Source organism: Tachyglossus aculeatus, chromosome 23, assembly GCF_015852505.1.
Source record: "Tachyglossus aculeatus isolate mTacAcu1 chromosome 23, mTacAcu1.pri, whole genome shotgun sequence".
NCBI classification, from domain to species: Eukaryota; Metazoa; Chordata; class Mammalia; order Monotremata; family Tachyglossidae; genus Tachyglossus; species Tachyglossus aculeatus.
Window position 1 is genome coordinate 900899 of NC_052088.1, and position 20624 is coordinate 921522.

Sequence of the window (20624 nt, forward strand, 5' to 3'; positions counted from 1 at the left end):
GTGGATAATCAGGTTGGATACAGCCCCTCCCCCACATGAGGCTCACTGTCTAAGTAGGAGGAAGGTGGGTTTAATCCCTGCTTTACAGATGAGGAAATGGAGACACAGAGGAAGTGAAATGACTTGCCCGAGGTCACACAGCAGACATGTGACAAAGCTGGGATTAGAACCTAGTTCCTCTGACTCCCAGGCCTGTCTTTTTCTATTAGGTCATAATTATTCTCAGATCACAAGTTTACTGTGAGTTTCCTGTGCTGTTCAAATACTCTACTCCTCTTGCCATCCCTTAGATACCTCCAAACCGATATATTCAGGAGGTGGAAATTCTTAGAAATTCTTAAAGTGTCCAGCCAACCTGAGTTCCTGGAATAAAGGGGAGCAGGAAAACAACACCCAGTGAGTGTCCTTTTCTTTGAGTTTTATTGGGCTGAATCTGAAACGTGTGTCTTGATGGTGAATAGAGCAACACAGCTTACCTTGAAGATGCCAAGCGGCATCCAGCCTGCTCCCTGCTTCCAGCTGAGGCGTCAAGCCCATCCCAGCCCCTTTCTGGACATGCATCTCTCATTTTTTAATTTTGTATGGCATTCGTTAAGTGCTTACTACATGCTGGGCACTGTACTAAGCTCCAGACACCGTACTAAGTGCTGGCTTTGAATCTCCTAAAAATTTTGCAGCTAGGGCAAATTGTGAATCGCACAGCCCTGCACAGCTCCTGTGCGTTACTTCCTCTGTAAAATGGGTTTTATGACTGGGCCCCATGTGTCCAAACTAATTAGCTTATATCTACCCCAGCTCATAGAACAGTGCTTGACACATAGTAAGCACTTAATAAATACCATTATCATTATTAGTTTTATTATTATCTCACAACCCAATCATCCAGGATGGATGCTTCTTTTTAACATTGCTGAAAATCATGACTCGTTTTTCCCTAGGAGAGCACTCTGGGTGTTGCCTCTACATTCAGGAGGAAAGGAGCTTTATATTTTATTTATCTATTTTAAGATAAAGGTTTTTATTTTGTACGTCCCAGGTGGCTTCTGGGACATGGGTCATCTTCACCCCAGTCTCACATGTGTCAAAAGTGAAACACAGTATTGCTTCCTGGACCTTGCTTTAAGAAATATGGGGCTAGATACAGGTATAGAGATATAAGTATAGCTTTTATTTTTTAATTTTTTTAATCAACCCAACATTTCAAATAGCAACCGCTGATGTAGCTTATGACGTAAAACCCTTTTCTTTTTTTCTTAAAAAATGCATTTAAAATTAAGTGGGTGCTTTGATTTCTTTCTTTTTTTTTAATGTACTTACGTCAATGTGGAAAGCCTGAAGTTTGGTGGTGGTTTTATGGTGGCGATCTTGCAAAGATCTTCTCTCACATTCTTGCCAAGCCAGGACCTCCGGGGAATTGGGGAGGCAGAGGAGGGACGCAGCTGGAAATGGGATAAAGCTCCCACAGACTTGGGTTCCCTGCAGGATGTAGGGAGTTGGGTGACTCTGGGAAATCCAAGCACACCTGGCCTAGATGTGGACAAGGTCACCAGAGAGAGACACATCCCTTTAGCGGTGCAGAAAAACTAAACCGGAGGAAAGAGATGGGAGGCAAGAGGGAGATAAAGGGGCTTTCTTGTGGACCCTCAAGCCTGTAGGGCTGGTGGCCAAGAAATACAAGGATGTTTCTTTTGATAAGAGTCCCTCAAATAAGCATGGCAGAGAAGGCATGTTCCTTTGGAGCACCAAGCAGTGAGAACACCAAATTACTGGTATGGACTTGTCTTCCCTTGAAAAAATAGATATCCATATGCCATGAACATTAAGTAATTGACACACAGAACAATGACATATTGAAAATGTACAGGCTAGGTAATCTTTTCAAAGTGGTTTTTTGTTTGGTTTTCTTTTTTTTGGCTTAGGCAGGTGAAGAGAAGAAGATTGCTTTCCAGGAATCTTCCGAAGTTTATTTTCCGGGTCTGTGTGAGAGTGCATTTGTATTTGGGTATGTGTTTTGTGTCTGCCTGAAACATGATCCTCTCTGTACTGGGCTCAGACAGAAAGGAAACGGGGAAAAGAGCCAATGGGCGGATACGATTCTGTTTCCGTGCAAGTACAGGTGACAACTCAAACCTTGCTTTGCTGTCAACCCAGCTTTAGTTTCTCCACTTCTGGGTGATTTCAAAAGAAAAAAAAGGGGGGGTGGGGGGGAAGAGGCCAACTCCTCAAAAGAAAAGAAAAAGAACAAAAAACAGGAAGAAGACTTTATAATAATGATTAAAACACCTCTGCAAGCCAACCGCCCCTAAAGTTAACTCATTTCCCCACTATGCCAGCTGGGTCTGAACCAGTCAAGGCCCATGAGCTCCCCTGAACCCAGAGGGAGAAGGGGCCAGGCCGAAAGGGCCGGGAGTTGGGTGTCGATGAGGGGGCTGTGCTGGCTGTGTGGGAGGAGGGCCTGGAGATCGAGTCCGTCGCTACGGTCGGTTTATTTTTAAATATGTTTAGACCGTGGAGTCGTCATGGTCCCCGTTTCACCGACCACGTCCTTGACTTCCAGCCCCCAAGCAGGCCTGATGGCTGGGCCGGCCCAAGCTCTGAGCCGAAGCCGGGCCCCTGGGAGTCGGAAGTTTGATGTCCTCTCCGGTGGGACCCCAGGAGAGCACACTCCGGAAGCATCACCGGTGGGCTCACCGGCCCCTGGCCCTCTCCGCCCGCCCTGCCCCTGATGCTCAGAAGCCTTTGATGTAGCAATAGGCCTCCAGGGTGGCAAAGAGAATGTACAGGAGCCACAGGCTGATGAAGAGGGCGGTTGTGGCCAGCCGGCAGCCCCGGGGGCCACCCAGCTCCCCACCCAGCTGGGGCCTCCGCCGATACAGGAGCACGCTGATGCAGACGAATGCGAAGATGGTGAACAGGGTGACCGAGAAGGCCAGGGTCCCGGCTGAGACGCGGAACTCCTGCCCCCGGAGGGCCCAGTAGATGGCGGCCACGGACCAGGCCAGCCCGATGCCCAGGAAGACGTTGACCGCGTTGCTGCCCGTCACGTTGCCTATGGAAGCGTCCGCATAGATGTCTTGGATGGCCGCTGCCTTGCTGGCGAACGTATCTGCAAGGGAGAGACAGAGGTCGCAGCTGCAGGGGAGGACCGACCGAGCAGCAGGGCCTACTGGAAAGAGCACTGCATTGGGAGACAGGAAACCTGGGTCCTCCGTCCGCCACTGCCACCACTCTCTTTTTTTTATGGTATTTGTTCAGAGCTTACTATGTACCACATCTTGTACTAAGGGGTAGATACAAGCTAATCAGGTTGGACATGGGTCCATGTCCCACGTGGGGCTCACACTCTTCACCCCCATTTTACAGATGAGGAAGTGAAATAACTTGCCTAAGTTCACCCAGCAGACAAGTGGTGGAGCCGGGATTAGAACCCAGGTCCTTCTGACTCCCACCCTATCCACTAGGCATTGCTGCTTCTCTGTTTGACCTTGGTCGAGTCCCATAACATCTCTGGCCTCAGTTTCCACATCTACCAAATGTGGAAGATCAAGTGTACCTCTCTTTTCAGTTGTACTTGGTAAGTGCTTACTATGTGCAGAGCACCATACTAAGCCCTGGGGTAGTTACAAGACAATCTGATCGGAGCCAGCCCCTATCGCATAAATTCGCACAGTCTAAATTGGAGGGGGTAGGATTTAATCTCCATTTTACAGATAAGGGAACTGAGACCCAAAGAAGTGAAGTGACCTACCCAAGGTCACACAGCAGACAATTGGCAGAGCCACTTCTAGGCCCAGACTCTTTCCAATATGTCACACTGCTTCTCCCCTTTAGACGATGAGCCCTAGGTAGGACAGGAACTGTATCTGTTTGTTAATGATATGTATCTAGCTTTATTTTTATTTATTCTGGTGACTTGACACCTGTCCACATGTTTTGTTTTGTTGTCTGTCTCCCCCTTCTAGACTGTGAGCCCGTTGCTGGGTAGGGACCGTCTCTATATGTTGCCAACTTGCACTTCCCAAGCGCTTAGTACGGTGCTCTGCACACAGTAAGCGCTCAATAAATACGATTGAATGAATGAATGAATTGCATCACATCCACCCCAATGCTTAGCCCAGTGCAGGGCCCAACATTAAGTGCCTAACAGAGACCACAGTGATTATTCTTAAGGGGAGGAGTTGAAGGAATTAGAAAGATGCCCGAGGAGGTAGGAAAACCCTTCTCCACTCAGGTTGTTCCTGTGAAATGAAGAGTTCAATCAATGGCATTTACTGAACACTTACTGTGTGTAGAGCACCGGACTAAGCGCTTTGGAGAGTGCAATATAGAGCTGTTAGCTACTGAAGTTGGGGCTTGAGAACCCAAAGGAACCCCATTGCCTCATATGAAGACGAGGGTTTGGGGAGCTGGAGGGAGATATGGGTGCAATTCTCTGGAAGGCAGGACAAGGCTACAAGGCAAGACTGAGAAGCAGTGTGGCCAATGGAAACAGCCTGGGCCTGGGAGTCAGAGGACCTGGGTTCTAATCCCGGCTCTACCCCTTGCCTACCGAGTGACTTCGGGCAGGTCAATTCACTTCTCTGGGCCTCAGTTACCACACCTGTAAAACGAGGATTAAGACTGTGGGTCCCTTGTGGGACATGGACTGTGTTCAACCTGATTAGCTTGTCTCTACCCCAGTGCTTAAGTGCTTTAGAAATGCCATTAAAAAATAAGTTAGTTACTCGGTGCCTCATTTGTAAAATGGGGATTCAATACTTGTTTTCTCCCTTATTAAAACTGCGAACCCCATGTGGGACAGGAATTGTATCCAGCCTGATTAACCTGAATCTACTCCACCACTAAGAACGAGGTTTGACACACAGTAAGCACTGAAGAAACATCATCAGAAAACACCAAAACAAAGGACATTAAAAGTTGCACTTCTCTAGCTCCCAGCCCATTCCCCCATAATAATTATTTTCATGTTAAGCACTTATCATGTGCCAGGCCCTGTACTAAGTGCTGCGCTGGAAGCAAGCAAATCAAGTTGGACACAGTCCCTGTCACACGGGGGGGGACTCGCAGTCTCAGTCCTCATTTTACAGATGAGTTAACTGAGGCCCTTAGAAGTGGCGTGACTCGCTCAAGGTCACAAAGCAGACAGGTGACAGAGGGGGGATTAGAACCTTTGACCTCCTGACTCCCAGGCCCATGCTCTATCCACGACCCCATCTGGCCCCAGGCCCTCTTAAAGGCCACAAAGACAACGGTTGCGTGACCGAATCCCTGCCTTCCAGCCTATCCCCCACCTGCCCCCAGAACCTCTCACCGGGTACGGAGGTGCCGAAGGCCACGAAGACAACGGCCGTGACTGAATCTTTGAGGCCGATGGTGCAGCCGAAGTGGGAGGCCAGGTCGCCGATGATGGCAGTGAGCATGCCGATGATGAGGATGGAGACGACGAAGCAGGCCCAGCCGTGGCAGTATTCGGTGGGTGGCACACAGGCAAACAGCACCTTCCAGAAGACCGTCAGGAAGTGCATGACATAGTCAAAACAGGACGGGAGCCTCTCCTCCCCTGACTCATCTTCATCCTCGTCGCCTGCTGACAGAGAGAAGCACAGGGGTGGGAGGGCTCGAACAGTGCTTTGCACATAGTAAGCGCTTAACAAATGCCATCATTATTATTATTAAATGTTCAACAATAGATCGGAGTAGATTTTTCAGTGTGAGTCCCATGTGGGACAAGGACTGTGTCCAACCTAATTAACTTGTCTCTACCCCAGTGCTTAAGTGCTTCATAAATGTCATTAAAATATGTTACATATTCTGTGCCTCATTTGTAAAAAGGGGATTCAATACTTGTTTTCTCCCCTATTAAAACTGCGAACCCCATTGGGACAGGAATTGTATCCCGCCTGATGAACTTATATCTCCCCTAGCACTAAGAATGAGGTTTGACACATAGACACACAGTCCAACCTGATTGACTTCATAATAATAAGAGGTTTGACACAGAGACCAACCTAACTGACTTCATCATAATAATAATTATGGTATTTGTTAAGCGCTTACTATGTGCCATGTTCTAAGGGCTGGGGTAAATACAAGGTCATCAGGGTGTCCCACTTGGGGCTCACAGTCTTAATCCCCATTTTACAGATGAAGGAACTGAGGCCCAGAGAAGTGAAGTGACTTGCCCTAGGTCACACAGCAGACAAGTGGTGGAGCCAGGATTAGAACCCATGACCTTCTGACTCCCAGGCCCGTGCTCTATCCATTAGGCCATGCTGCTTCTCATGTATCAGTGCCTCAAATCTATGCCAGTGCTTAGAACAGTGCTTGGCACACAGTAAGCACTTAGCAAGTACCATAATAATATCCACTCTTTGCACCTTCACATTCAGGTCTGTCTCCCCCTCTAGACTGTCAGCTTGTTGTGGGCAGGGAACGCATCTACCAACTCTGTTGTAGTGTACTCTTCCAAGCACTCAGTATGGTGCTCTGCACATAGTAAGCACTCAAAAAATCAATCAACCCATGGTATTTACTGAGCCCTTACTATGTGTAGAGTACTGTAGTAAGTGTTTTTTGGACTGTAAGGTCACTTAAGCTCTTTGGGGGCAGAGAATGTTTCTGTTATATTGTTGTGTTGTACTCTCCCAAGTGCTTAGTAAAGTGCCCTGCACAACACAACATGTCTAAGACGGAGCTCCTTATCTTTCCCCCCAAAACCCGTCCTCAGCCTGACTTTCCTGTCACTGTGGATGGCACGACCATCCTTTCCCATCTCAAAAGCCCGCAATTTTGGTGTCATCATTCATTCACTCAATTGTATTTATTGAGTGCTTACAGTGTGCAGAGCTCTGTACTAAGTGCTAGGGACGTACAAGTCGGCAACATATAGAGATGGTCCCTACCCAACAAAGGGCTCACAGTCTAGAAGGGGGAAGGAGACAGACAACAAAACAAAAGACCATCCTTGACTCCGCTCTCATTCACCCCAAACATCCAATCTGTCACCAAAAACCGCCGGTCTTCCCTTCAGAACATCGCCAAGATCTGCCCTTTCCTCTCCATTCAAACTGCTACCTTGTTAGTACAATCACTCATCCTATCCCGACTGGATGACTGCTTCAGCCTCCTTTCTGATCTCCCAAGCTCCTGTCTCTCCCCACTTCAGTACACACCTCACTCTGCTGCCTAGATTATCTTTCTACAGAAATGCTCTGGGCATGTTACTCCCCTCCTCAAAAATCTCCAGTGGTTGCCTATCAACCTTCGTATGAAGCAAAAAATCCTCACTATTGGCTTCAAAGATCTCCATCCCCTTGCCCCCTCCTACCTCACCTCACTTCTCTCCTTCTCCAGCCCAACCCACACACTCTGCTCCTATGCCCAACCTCCTCATTGTGCCTTGTTCTCGCCTGTCCCACCGTCAACCCTCGGCCCATGTCCTCCCTCTGACCTGGAATGCCCTCCCTCCCCACATCTGCCAAACTAGCTCACTGCCCCCCTTCAAAGCCCTGCTGGAAGCTCACCTCCTCCAGGAGGCCTTCTCAGACTGAGGCCCCCCACTTTTCTTCTGCTCCTCCTCCCCCTCTCCATCGCCCCTACTCCCTCCCTCTGCTCCACCCTCCTCCCCACTACACAGCATTTGTGTATATATGTACATATTCATTATTCTATTTTATTAATGATGTGCATATATTTATAATTCTGTTAATCTATTTTGATGCTATGGATGCCTCTTTACTTGTTTTGTTGTCTGTCTAGACTCCCTTCTAGACTGGGAGCCTGTTGTTGGGTAGGGACTGTCTCTATCTGTGGCCAACTTGTATTTCCCAAGCGCTTAGTACAGTGCTCTGCACACAGTAAGCGCTCAATAAATATGATTGAATGAATGAATAAATAAGATCAAATGAATGAATGACTGAATGAATCTTTCCCTACTCTTGCAATAACCATACTCCAGCAGGCCTGGGGGCAGGCTACATCACAGCAGCATAGTGGTCCTGATAACCAATCAATCAATCAATCAATCATATTTACCGAGAATTTACTCTGGGTGCTGAGCACTGCACTTAGCGCTTGAGAGAATACAATCAAACCACAAGACTTCAAGATGCCACTGGGGAAGGTCACGGGGAGAATGCCCTCTTCCAGACTGGAAGCTGGTCCTCTGGATTGTAAGCTTGTTGTGGGCAGGGGATGTGTCTACCAATTCTGTTATATTGTACTCCCCCAAGTGCTTAGTTCAGTTATCTGCACATAGTAAGTGCTCAATAAATACCATTGATTGATTAACTGATTATTTGATGGAGAGGGGAGAGAATGGTGAGAGAGACAGAGAGGTTGAGAGAGAAAGAGAAAGAGACAGAAAAAACACAGGATGAAAGAGTGGAATGCCCTCCTTCCTCTTATCCCACAGACAGTTATTCTCCCCACCTTCAAAACCTTACTGAGGGCACATTTCTTCCAGGTGGCCTTCCCTGACTAATCCCTCTTTTCCTTTTCTTCAACTCCCTTCTGCATCACCCTGACTTGCTCCATTTATTCATTACCCCCTCCCACCCCTACAGCACTTTGTATATATCTGTAATTTATTTATATTAATGTCTGTCTCCCCATCTACACTATAAGCTCATTGTGCGCTGGGAACATGTCTGTTATATTGTTATATTGTACTCTAAATGCCTAGTACAGTGCTCTGCACACAGTAAGTGCTCAATAAATATGATTGATTGACTATTTACCCACTCTAGGCTCAGCTCTGAGATCCAGGAGACCTGTGTTCTAATCCCAGCTCTGCAACACAGAGACTACCTCCTGGTGTTCTGCCATTAGTGGGTTTTTATGGTATTTGGTAAGTGCTTGTCTTGTCTTATTCCATCGAGTTGTCTCCGACCCATAGCAATGCCATGAACCCAGAACGCCCCATCTCCAAGCATGCTCCCATCCCACTGGCGGGAGCGTAAATCCACTTGCTTCAAAAGTGCCTGCTGCGATCTCTGATGTTCAGGAGTTTCACGAACTCCAGTATTCTCCCAGGAAGATCTCTTCTTCTGCTCATCCATTCATTCATTCATTTAATCGATTGTATTTACTGAGTGCTTACTGTAAGCAAAGCACTGTACTAAATGCTTAGGAGAGTGCAATATAACAGACACATTCCCTGTCCACAAAGAGCTTGCATCCCTGGTCATCCCCTGTTTTGTCGAAGAGTAAAGGGGTCAAATCTATCAGCAGGGGGAGAGTTCGAGCACTGAGGTGTGAGAAAGTGGGCCAGCACAGCAGTCCTGTCTCTCTCCATAACTTTCCTTTTTTATGGTATTTGTTATTAATATTAATAATTATAATGATGGTATTTGTTAAGGGCTTACTATGTGCCAAGCACTGTTCTAAGCGCTGGGGGGGATACAAGGTAATCAGGTTTTCCAACGAAGGACTCACAGTCTTAATCCCCATTTTCCAGATGAGGTAACTGAGGCACAGAAAAGTTAAGTGACTTGACTAAAGTCACACTGCTGACAAGTGGTGGATCCAGGATTAGAACCCATTACCTCTAACTCCCAAGCCTGTGCTGCTTCTTGAAGTTAAGAAGCACTTGCTGTAAGTGCTTGAAGTTAAGCACTTACTGTGTTGTCAAACACTGTTCCAAGTGCTGGAATAGTTACAAGTTAATTAGGTCAGACACAGTCCCTGCCCTTCATGGGGTTCACAGCCTAAGTAGGAGGGAGAATAGATATTTAAGCCCCATTTTACAGTTGAGGAAACTGAGGTCCAGGGAAGTCAAGTCGCATGCCCAAGGTCCCCGGCAAGCAATTGGCAGAGCCGGTATTAGAACTCTAACTCCCAGGCCTGTGTTCTTTCCACTAGGCCATGCTGCTTCTAACTTAGTTAATAATAATAATAATAATGATGGCATTTATTAAGCAATCACTATGTGCGAAGCACTGTTCTAAGCGCTGGGACGATATAAGGTGATCAAGTTGTCCCACATGGGGCTCACAGTCTTAATCCCCATTTTACAGATGGGTAACTGAGGCTCAGAGAAGTTAAGTAACTTGCCCAAAGTCACACAGCTGACAAGTGGCAGAGCTGGGATTAAAACCCATTACCTCTGACTCCCAAGCCCGGGCTCTTTCCACAGAGCCATGTTGCTTCTCTAGTTCTAGTGCTAGTCCTTGGGGGCCATGACTGGCTGGGTTGCTATAGCAATGAAGTATCACAATGTTTGCTGAGCGGCATCATCCTCGCTGCTGTTGAGCACAAGTGTTGTGCTTCTTCCTCTTTTAAGCCCTGCATTTCTCTAAGCCATAGCGTTTGTTGCTTGGAAGCAGGGTAGCAACAAGAGGGTTGGCTCTGTCACCTTTATCGAGGAAGAATGTGTACAAGGGGCTTGAGTGAGTCGGTGGTTGAACCCAGAATTCCTTACGCCCCGCTCGTCCCACAAATAGCACATCTCCCACTTGTCCTCCCCACTCTCTAAGGTGATCAGACATCCAGCTTTCTGTGAGATCATCTTGCTTTTGTGCTGGAGGGCCTTCTGACCCCCGCCCCACCACCCCCAATAAAAAGTTAATGGCTTCAAAAATATCCTGCTTTCCAAAATAGTGAACAGACATGTCTTGAATTTTCAATTACACTATCTATGGTGAGTCCACAGTCACCCATTTCCAGACGCATAGCAGGGTGCTTAAAGCTCAGGGTTCAAAAACCCAACTCAAGCCACTCTGATTTGCTCGGTCACCAGTGCATAATATAGTTTTAGTTTTCAAATGAAGGGGAGTTGACCAGTAATCAAATAGAGGACTGTCCTGCTTTGAACTCCAGAAAATCCAATCATCTTCTTTTTGTTGCCTTTTTTTTTTTTTGGTTTCCAAGCTTCTCCCTGCTTCTGTCCAGCTCTGCCCCTTTCCTCCCCCCCCCCTAGAAATTGTTCCCCACCTCCTTACCTGCACTGACGGTAATGGCTTCCATGAACTGGTCTCGCCAAGAATGGGTCCCTACCACCAGAGCCAAGTTTGTCTTCTTAATCAACTTGTCAACTGTACTCTGTTAAAGACGAAGAAACATGAACCCATGGTGAGGGGTTGGATAGTGGGGGAGGACGAACCAACTCCCAAGGGCCTGCTGGGTAATCTCTGTGTTTGACCCATGGAACCCAGGGGTATTGAGGTGGACATTCCTGAATTTCCAGGGCTTGGATCAAATGTCCATTGAAGGTCTTGAGGTGGCACATCTGGGTTGCTCTAAGCCTGGGAGTCTAGGGAAAAACCTACCCTAAACTTCCCACTGGTCTACTCAGCCTCAACCACCACCAGGGAGTGCCAAGTCACAAATCACTGAAAATGAAGCTCAAAGTTCGGAAGTCAACCAATTCTGATCAACCAAGTGAAAAATAACTTTTCAGTACTTGGCAAGCTCACATTGGTAGGACCCTGCCCTAGCCTTCTAATCAAACCCACCCTCCACTTCTGGTCTCTCTGGCATAGACCCAAATCACTGGAGTCTCCTCTCAGTGATCAGAGTCTTTCTGCAATCATGGATATTGGAGACACATCCCTTTTCTTCACTGCACCAGGGCCCACCATGGGTGTGCAGAACCAGGATTTCTGCCTGATCAAATTTCATCTCTTATTTGCCCTGCAGGGCATAAAGCCCTTCACCCTCAAACGTTGGGAGCCTGGGCAAGACCCAGTACCCAGCCCTCCTGACTCCCCTCCTGTGATCCACCCTCTAGACCCTGATGATGCCCTGACCTTGAACTCATAGGACTCTTCAATGATAACTTCTAGCTTGGGGTGCTCGCCCAGCACTGGCTTCCCCATCTCTGCTATCCTCTTCGCCTCCTCCTCTTCTGTGGTCAGCTTCCTGTCGGCCATGTCTGCAACAAAACAAAGCCAGGCTGAGCCTCAAGACCCTGCAGCCCGACATGCTAAGGGAGGGGAGAGGGATTTGAGAGGAGAGTCGAACCCCGCACATAAGATGATAGCTTGCAGTTACGTGGCAACTCTCTCCAAAGGTCACGATGATCACAATGTGACAATAGGCTAAGGGGCATCACAGACGTGGAATACTGTCTCCATTTTACTAGTGGGGAAACTAAGTAATTTAGAGGTTAAGTGATCTGCCCCAAATCCCTCAGTGAATCAGGGAGAAAATGAGAAACAAATCTCCAAATCTCTTGACTACTGGTCCTTGTAGTCATCTGGCCTCCTCGTTTAGGGTTTTTTACAGCTTCCAAGTTTCAGAGCATCCTGGGATATTCAGCACTTTCCAGGTAGAAGAGTGCAGTGCTCTGCACACAGTGAGTGTTTAATAAATGCAATTACCAGTATTACTACTACTACTACCAGCAAGAAATAATGGTTCAAAACCTCTAAAATATTACAATTCTTCCTCGAGTAACACTCTTGCAAAAAAAAGACCTCTAGAAGCTGTGTGGGATTCCCATGAGAAACAAGCAAAAATTCCTGGAAGCACTTTTGGTAGTCAAATGCAAACCTGGCCCTTTCATCCACCCTGGATCTGTCCCCAGTACTCTGCCTCTGGGGTCTCTACTGCCTTCCTGAGGTTCAACTGTATTATTTGCATTTTAGCTGAAGAGTCCTTTATCATGGAATTTGTTAAGCACTTACTATATACCAGGCACTGTACTAATTGCTGGGGTAGATATTAGGTAATCAGGTTAATACAGTGCTCTGCACACAGTAAGCGCTCAATAAACACGATTGAATGATTGAATATGGGGTTTACAGTCTTCATCCCCATTTTACAGATGAGGCAACTGATTCACAGAGAAGTTAAGAGACTTGTCCGAGGTCACAGCAGAAAAGAGGTCCTGTTAAAGGTTCCATCATGTTTTCAGACTTGAAGTGAAATAGATAAGGAATTGTTTTATTCCTCTTTGATTACCTTATATCCCCCCAGTGCTTAGAACAGTGTTTGGCACATAGTAAGCGCTAAACAAATACCATTATTATTATTATCATCATTAATAATTGCTCTCAGCAGCCTGCTCTTTCAGAGCTAGTTTAACTCTTACACACACACACACACACACACACACACACACACACACACACACACACACACACACACAACTCCCTCAGAACCTTAACTATTTCCATACTGGATGCCGAGCTTCCTAAGGAATTTCTATTCCTGGAGTAATAGCAAGGAGAGAAATGGGTCAGAAGTCACGAAGATTTTCATTTTATCTTAGCTTTATGATGTGTTGAGGGAGGCAGGAAAAATGGTTCTCCTTGGAGTGGTGAGGTGTCAGAACCCTCTACCGAAAGGATCAGAGAGTCAGTTCCCCTTCATGCTTCTGATGCTGGCGGCAGGGGGAAAAGGGAGTGAAACCAGACTCAAAGTAGGATTGAGAAGCCGTGTGGCCTAGTGAAAAAAGCATGGGTCTGGGAGTCAGAAGAATCTGGGTTCTAATCCTGGCTCCACCATATGTCTGTGACTGAGCCCCCTTTTTCCTCTCCTCCTCCCCATCCCACAGCCCTACCTCCTTCCCCTCCCCACAGCACCTGTATATATGTTTGTACAGATTTATCACTCTATTTTACTTGTACATATTTACTATTCTATTTATTTTGTTAATGATGTGCATTTAGCTTTAATTCTATTTGTTTTGACGACTTGACACCTGTCCACATGTTTTGTTTTGTTGTCTGTCTCCCCCTTCTAGACTGTGAGCCCGTTGTTGGGTAGGGACTGTCTCTATATGTTGCCAACTTGTACTTCCCAAGGTCTTAGTACAGTGCTCTGCACACAGTAAGTACTAAATAAATACGATTGAATGAATGAATGAATGAATGAATGACCATAGGCAAGTCGCTTAAATTCTCTGTGCCTCAGTTCCCTCATTTGTAAAATGGGGATTAAGACTGTGAGTCCCAAGTGAGACAGGGACTATGTCCAATGTGGTTAACTTGAATCTACCCAAGGGCTCAGTACAGAGCCTGGTACATAGTAAGCACTTAATAAATACTATTTAAAATAATAATCCTGTGGGAGTTAACGGTTAGACTGTCCCCGGAGAATTGAAAGTGAGGTGGGTCAGAGGTAAGTCTGAGTCCTGACCACCTCAGTCCTGGGGTGCGGCCATCCCTGGCAGCGAGGAGCTGTTTGTGGTGCTGGGCGTCCTGGCTCTACCCACAATCCATTGGTCTTAGTAAATTGTATTTATTGAGCACTTACTGGGGGCAGTACACTGTACTAAGCGCTTGGGAAAATACAGTATAACAACATTACAACACATTCCCTGCCCACAATGAGCAGGGAGTCTACAGAGAAAGACAGACTTTAATATAAATAACTGAATTACAGATAGGTATGTAAGTGCTGTGGGGCTGGGATAATAATAATAATGGCATTTGTTAAAGTGCTTACTATGTGCAAAGACTGTTCTAAGTGCTGGGGGGATACAAGGCGATCAGGCTGTCCCATGTGGGGCTCACAGTTTTAATTCCCATTTTACAGATGAGGTAACTGAGGCCCAGAGAAGTTAAGTGACTTGCCCAAAGTCACACAGCTGACAAGTGGTGGAGTGGGGATTAGAACCCATGACCTCTGGCTCCCGAGCCCTTGCTCTCTCCACTGAGCCATGCTGCTTCTCTGGTGGGATGAATAAAGGGAGCAAGTCAGGGAGACGCAGAAGGGAGTTGAAGAAAAGGAAAAGAGAGCTTAGTCAGGGCAGGCCTCTTGGAGGAGATGTGCCTTCAGTAAAGTTATGAAGGGGGTCTTCTGGTCGAGTGGAAGTACATCTCCATTACTGAGAAAGGGGAGAAGGGATGGGCTTTGCTCATGGGAAGTGCTTTTCTGTGTTTCCAAGCTAGCTGACCAACTCCAGCTGACCATTTCATGATGTATGAATTGGAAGTAGAAATCAGGTCTGCCCTAGCAGTGGGATGGGGCAGGAGGCAAGTGACCCTAAAGGTTGGCCCTCCAGACTCCCTGCCCCTCCAATCCTGGATAAGGAGCAACTGACAGTAACAACAGAGATGGCAGGCTCTGGGTTAATCTTTGAGTTGTACCTTTTCCTGGCGGCCTCATCCCTCTCGGTCACTAATATAATTTGTTCCTTTGTGTCCTATCAATAACCATCACTTGGGCCCCTCACGAATCTACTACTATAGATTTTGGTCTAACCCTGACTTATCGATCCATTCAACTCTCCTAACCATCTCTTGCCCCCTCCTCCCCTCCCCAGCCTCACACCAATCTATTATACATTTTGGTCTAACACTGGTCTATTGACCCATTCAACTCTCCATTTGGAAGGCCATCAATACTTCAGTCCCTCATTTACTTTAGAATCCATGTCTCTCCATGGCTACCTAAGCCCATTGATCTAAAAAAGCTCCTTCTATCACGTGTCTTTAGTTTCTGATGTACCAAGACCAAATTTAATTGCACCCAGAGGAGGGAAAACTGGCTAAGTTTTAGAGTGTGTTTTCAGGAAGATCATTTGTATGTGATTCCTCAAGGATTCGGGAATTGCTGGAATCCCAGGTCCCTGGACCAATCTGAAAGTACTTCTACTACTATTATTACTACTACTAGTATTGTTACTACCATTACTACTAGTAGTAGTATTGCTACTACTACTACTACTTCTACTACTACTAGCATTACTACTACTACTACTACTACAACTATGAATCTTCATCCAGCCCCACAGAACTAATGTCCCATATCCATAATTTATTTATTTATATTAATTCCCATCTCCCCCTTTAGACTGTAAGCTCATTGTAGGCAAGGAATGAGTCTGCCAACTCAGTACAGTGTTCTGCACAACTTAGCACTCAATAAATACAATTACTTGATTGATTGATCCAGACATGCAGTGATCTCCAGGGAATTTCACTGGCAGGTCATTCATTCATTCATTCAATTGCATTTATTGAGCACTGTGTGCAGAGCACTGTACTAAGGGCTTGGGAAGTACAAGTTTGCAACATATAGAGACGGTCCCTACCCAACAGCGGACTTACAGTCTAGAAATAGACGGACACCAGAACCCAGGGAAATTTTTCCAAATGTTCAATTTCTCTAGGTCTCAGCTTGTGACAATGATAGACTGTGAGCCCACTGCTGGGTAGGGACTGTCTCTATAAGTTGCCAATTTGTACTTCCCAAGTGCTTAGTACAGTGCTCTGCACATAGTAAGCGCTCAATAAATACAATTGATGATGATAGAAGGCCACAGAATCACCAAAGGCTCTGGAAGCTTCCAGACATTGATTTTTAAAAAATGGTATTTGTTAAGTGCTTACCATATGCCAAGCACTGGACTAAGCACTGGGATAGATTCAAACTAATCAGGTTGGACACAGTCCATGTTCCACATGGGACTCACAGTTTGAATCCCCGTTTTACAGATTGAAAGAACTGAGGCACAGAGAAGTTATGTGACTTGCCTAAGGTCACCCAGCAGACAAGTGGCAGAGATGGGATCAGAAACTACATTCTTCGGCCTCTCAGGCATGTGCTATATCCACTAGGCAACACTGCTTCTCCCACCTATTTCCCACCTATTTCTATATCTGGACAAGACTAGTCACACCAACCTCTTTTGAGGATCTGTATGCAGACGCACAACATAAGGTTGGACTTCATTAGGTGTCTCTAAACTTCCATCCCATCAGGGTAATTGTTTTTTCGCTCCTGATCCTGAAGGTTCCACAAACCCTAAAAACTATGCAATGTGTAGGTTTTAACCTGGACTGTGAAGGGTTGAGAGCATCTTCATTTGGGGAAATGAATCGCCATCCCAGAGAGAGCACTTGACTGATATAACTGAGGACAAAAAAAAACTAGTCTGGATGGGCCTAGTGGATCTGACTCAGCAAGGGTCTTGTTCAAAGTCTTAGGGAATATTGTTGACCAGGGTCCCAACCCCTGACTTCCAAACACCATATAAAGAATCGATTCACTTTTTCCACAGTGCATGGCTTCACTAAATGCTCTGACTGGAACATTACTGGGGAAATACGGAATGGTCTTCTGAAAACATGCATCTGTCTGGATAGAATATAATTATGTCAAAAGAAATGGATGGACACATGGTCAACTATCTGTGAAGGCCCATTTATTATAACATGAGTTTTCCATTTCTTTTTAATGGTATTGGTTCAGCACTTACTATGTGCCAGGCACTATTCTAAGCACTGGGGTAGGTACTCAGGTTGGGCATAGTCCATGTCCCACATGGGGATCGCAGTCTAAATCCCCACTTTATAGGCAAGGTAACTGAAGCATATAGAGATGAAGTGACTTGCCCAAGGTCACACAGCAGACAAGCGGTGGAGCCAGGATTAGAACCCAGGTCCTTCTGATTGCCAGACCTGTGTTCTGCCCACTAGGTCACGGAGTTTCTCTAAGAACATGATTCCTGTGGTAGCAGAGAATCAACTGTAACTACCCCAGAATCATCAAGAACCCAAGGGCAAGTAGCCTTGACTGGCCATTGCCTGAAACCACGAAGGACACCTGGCAAGGAGGAGAGGGGAAGGAAAGGGAATCAGCCTCTTACCTGGAGACAACAGGAGCGCTGTTTGCAAATGGAAATAGAACCAGGGGGAGAGAAAAAGGTAGAAAATTAATGTCCCATCTGGAAAGGTTTCCCCAGGCTCTTAGCAGGGGACAGCGTCTGGAAAGTCATGAGCTAGGTTCTAATGCAGTAGGAGGCAACAATGCAGTCACATGCAAAATGCAGGGGCTTGAATGTGCTCAGTAGCAGCAGGATGAGCATGTGCCGAGGAAGGGTTGGTGTAAACACACACCCCCGGGGGCTTGGAGTTCACGGATGTACCCCTCTCCTCTTTTCTTGATCTTTTATATGCAGAGATAGGAGGGCAGAGCTGGACTTGAAGGAAGAGAGCTGGGCTATGTGGAATGATAAGGCTTGACTTTAAGGGAGCTGGAGGAAGGAGGAAAGGAGGAAGTGGGGTTTGGATGTGAGTACAAGACCAAAGCTAGTGGAAGGATACTAGAAACTATGCCATAGATGGCTTATCCACCTTTCAAGGATAGCAATCAATCAATGGTATTTATTGAGCACTCACTGAGGGTGGTACAACCCAACAGAATTGGAAGACACATCCTGTGTCCAATTCTCTCGTTGACCCCCTCCTATCTGGCTTCTGTCCCCGTCACTCCACAGAAACTGCCCTCTCAAATGATCTCCTTCTTGCCAAATCCAATGGCCTCTACTACATCCTAATCTTCCTCGACCTTTCAGCTGTCTTCGATTCCGTGGACCACCTCCTACTCCTGGAAATGTTATCCGACTTTGGCTTCACTGATTCTGTCCTCTCCTGGTTCTCCTCTTGTCTCTCTGGCCATTCGTTCTCAGTATCCTTCATGAGCTCCTCCTCTGCCACCCACACCCTAACTGAGGGGGGTCTTCTATTCTCCATAACACCCAGTTCACCCCCATCCTTCCCATCTCACAAGCTCGTAACCTTGGCGCTACCCTTGACTCCTCTCATTCAACCCACATAACCAATCCATCCCTAAATCCTGTCAGTCCCACCTTCACAAAATTGCTAAAATCCCCCCTTTCCTCTCCATTCAAACTGCTACCACATTAATTCAAGCACTCATCCTATCCTGCCTGGATTACTGCATCAGCCTCCTTGCTGAGCTACCAGCCTCTTGCTTCTCCCCATTCCAGTCTATACTTCACTCTGCTGCCTGGATTATTTTTCTACAAAAACGTTCAGGACACATCATCTCACTCCTCAAAAAGCTCCAGTAGTTGCCCGTCCACCCCCACATCAGACAAAAACTCCTCACGATTGGCTTTAAAGCATTCCATCACCTTGCCCCCTCCTAGGTCACCTTGCTACTCTCCTACTACGAGCAAATCTTCACACTTTGCTCCTCTAATGCTAACCTTCTCACTGTGCCTCCTGTCCTGCCTCGCCACTCACTCCTCGCCCACATCCTCCCTCCTCAAATCCGACAGACAATGACTCTCCCCAGCTTCAAAGCCTTATTGAAGGCACATCTCCTCCAGGATGCCTTCCCTAACTAAGCCCCCACCCCCACCCCATTTCCTCTTCTCCTACTTCCTTCTGCATCACTTTGACTAGCTCCCTTTTGTTCTTCCCCCCTCCTAGCCCCACAGCATTTATGTACATATCTGTAATGTATCTATTTACATTAATATCTGTCTCCCCCTCTTTAATAATAATAATAATGATGGCATTTATTAAGCACTATGTGCAAAGCACTGTTCTAAGCGCTGGGGAGGTTACAAGGTGATCAGGTTGTCCCACAGGGGGCTCACAGTCTTAATCCCCATTTTAGAGATGAGGTAACTGAGGCCAGAGAAGTTAAGTGACTTGCCCAAAGTCACACAGCTGACAATTGGCAGAGCCAGGATTTGAACCCATGACCTCTGACTCCAAAGCCCGTGCACTTGCCACTGAGCCACTGCTGCTTCTCTTTAGACTGTAAGCTCATTGTGGGTAGGGAATGTGTCTGTTTTTTGTTGTATTGTACTCTCCAAAGTGCTTAGTACAGTGCTCTGCACACAGTAAGTGTTCAGTAAATGTGAATGAATGAATGAATGAAAGACCTTACAGTCTGGAGCAGAGATTATAGTCCAGGAACCCCAACCTTCCCATCTTCTAGTCTCAACTCTAAAGGTAAAATACAGGTCTCCCAGGCAGAGTCAGTCTGCAGAGTGCTTAGGAAAGGACAAATAGCCACAAAAGATTACATAGCTTCTGGGTGGCCCAGACCCTGGAGACATCACTAACAGAGAGGTTTATGGGGAGGGAAAAATCAAGCTAGGCAGGTGGTCTCTGAAGCCCCAGATCCCACTATGAAAAGTCAGTACAATTGACACCCTCTCTTGACCCCACTTCAACTTCTAGTTATTGCCCCATCTCCCTCCTACCATTCCTTTCCAAACTCCTTGAACGAGTCGACTACACACGCTGCCTCGAATTCCTCAACACCAACTCTCTCCTCGACCCCCTCCAGTCTGGCTACTGTCCCCTACATTCCACGGAAACTGCCCTCTCAAAGGTCACCAATGACCTCCTGCTTGCCAAATCCAACGGCTCATACTCTATCCTAATCCTCCTTGACCGCTCAGCTGCCTTCGACACTGTGGACCACCCCCTTCTCCTCAATACACTATCCAACCTTGGCTTCACAGACTCTGTCCTCTCCTGGTTCTCCTCTTAACTCTCCGGTCGTTCATTCTCAGTCTCTTTTGCAGGCTCCTCCTCCCCCTCCCATCCCCTTACTGTGGGGGCTCCTCAAGGTTCAATTCTTGGTCCCCTTCTGTTCTCTATCTACACTCACTCCGTTGGTGACCTCATTCGCTCCCACGGCTTCAATTATCATCTCCATGCTGATGACACCCAAATCTACATCTCTGCCCCTCCTCTCTCCCCTTCCCTCCAGGCTTGCATCTCCTCCTGCCTTCAGGACATCTCCATCTGGATGTCTGCCTGCCACCTAAAACTCAACATGTCCAAGACTGAACTCCTTGTCTTCCCTCCCAAACCCTGCCCTCTCCCTGACTTTCCCATCACTGTTGACGGCACTACCATCCTTCCCGTCTCACAAGCCCGCAACCTTGGTGTCATCCTCTACTC

General features: G+C 46.8%; 1 protein-coding gene across 7 annotated transcripts in view; it reads right to left on the bottom strand.

Moving 5' to 3' along the window:
* Nucleotides 1-1147: 1147 nt before the first annotated feature.
* Nucleotides 1148-20624, bottom strand: part of SLC8A3 (solute carrier family 8 member A3) — a 169055-nt gene continuing 149578 nt past the window's right edge. For 4 of the 7 annotated variants that reach the window (XM_038765876.1, XM_038765873.1, XM_038765877.1 and 1 more), the window contains 5 exons: nucleotides 17540-17557; nucleotides 11748-11872; nucleotides 10941-11040; nucleotides 5312-5587; nucleotides 1148-3106 (listed from right to left, as the gene is read on the bottom strand). In XM_038765876.1, coding sequence (XP_038621804.1) covers nucleotides 2730-3106; nucleotides 5312-5587; nucleotides 10941-11040; nucleotides 11748-11872; nucleotides 17540-17557 — 896 coding nt within the window. In that variant the 3' untranslated portion in view covers nucleotides 1148-2729. The remainder of the gene's footprint in view (nucleotides 3107-5311; nucleotides 5588-10940; nucleotides 11041-11747; nucleotides 11873-17539; nucleotides 17558-20624) is intronic. The other 3 variants (XM_038765875.1, XM_038765879.1, XM_038765874.1) reach the window with 2 other exon arrangements.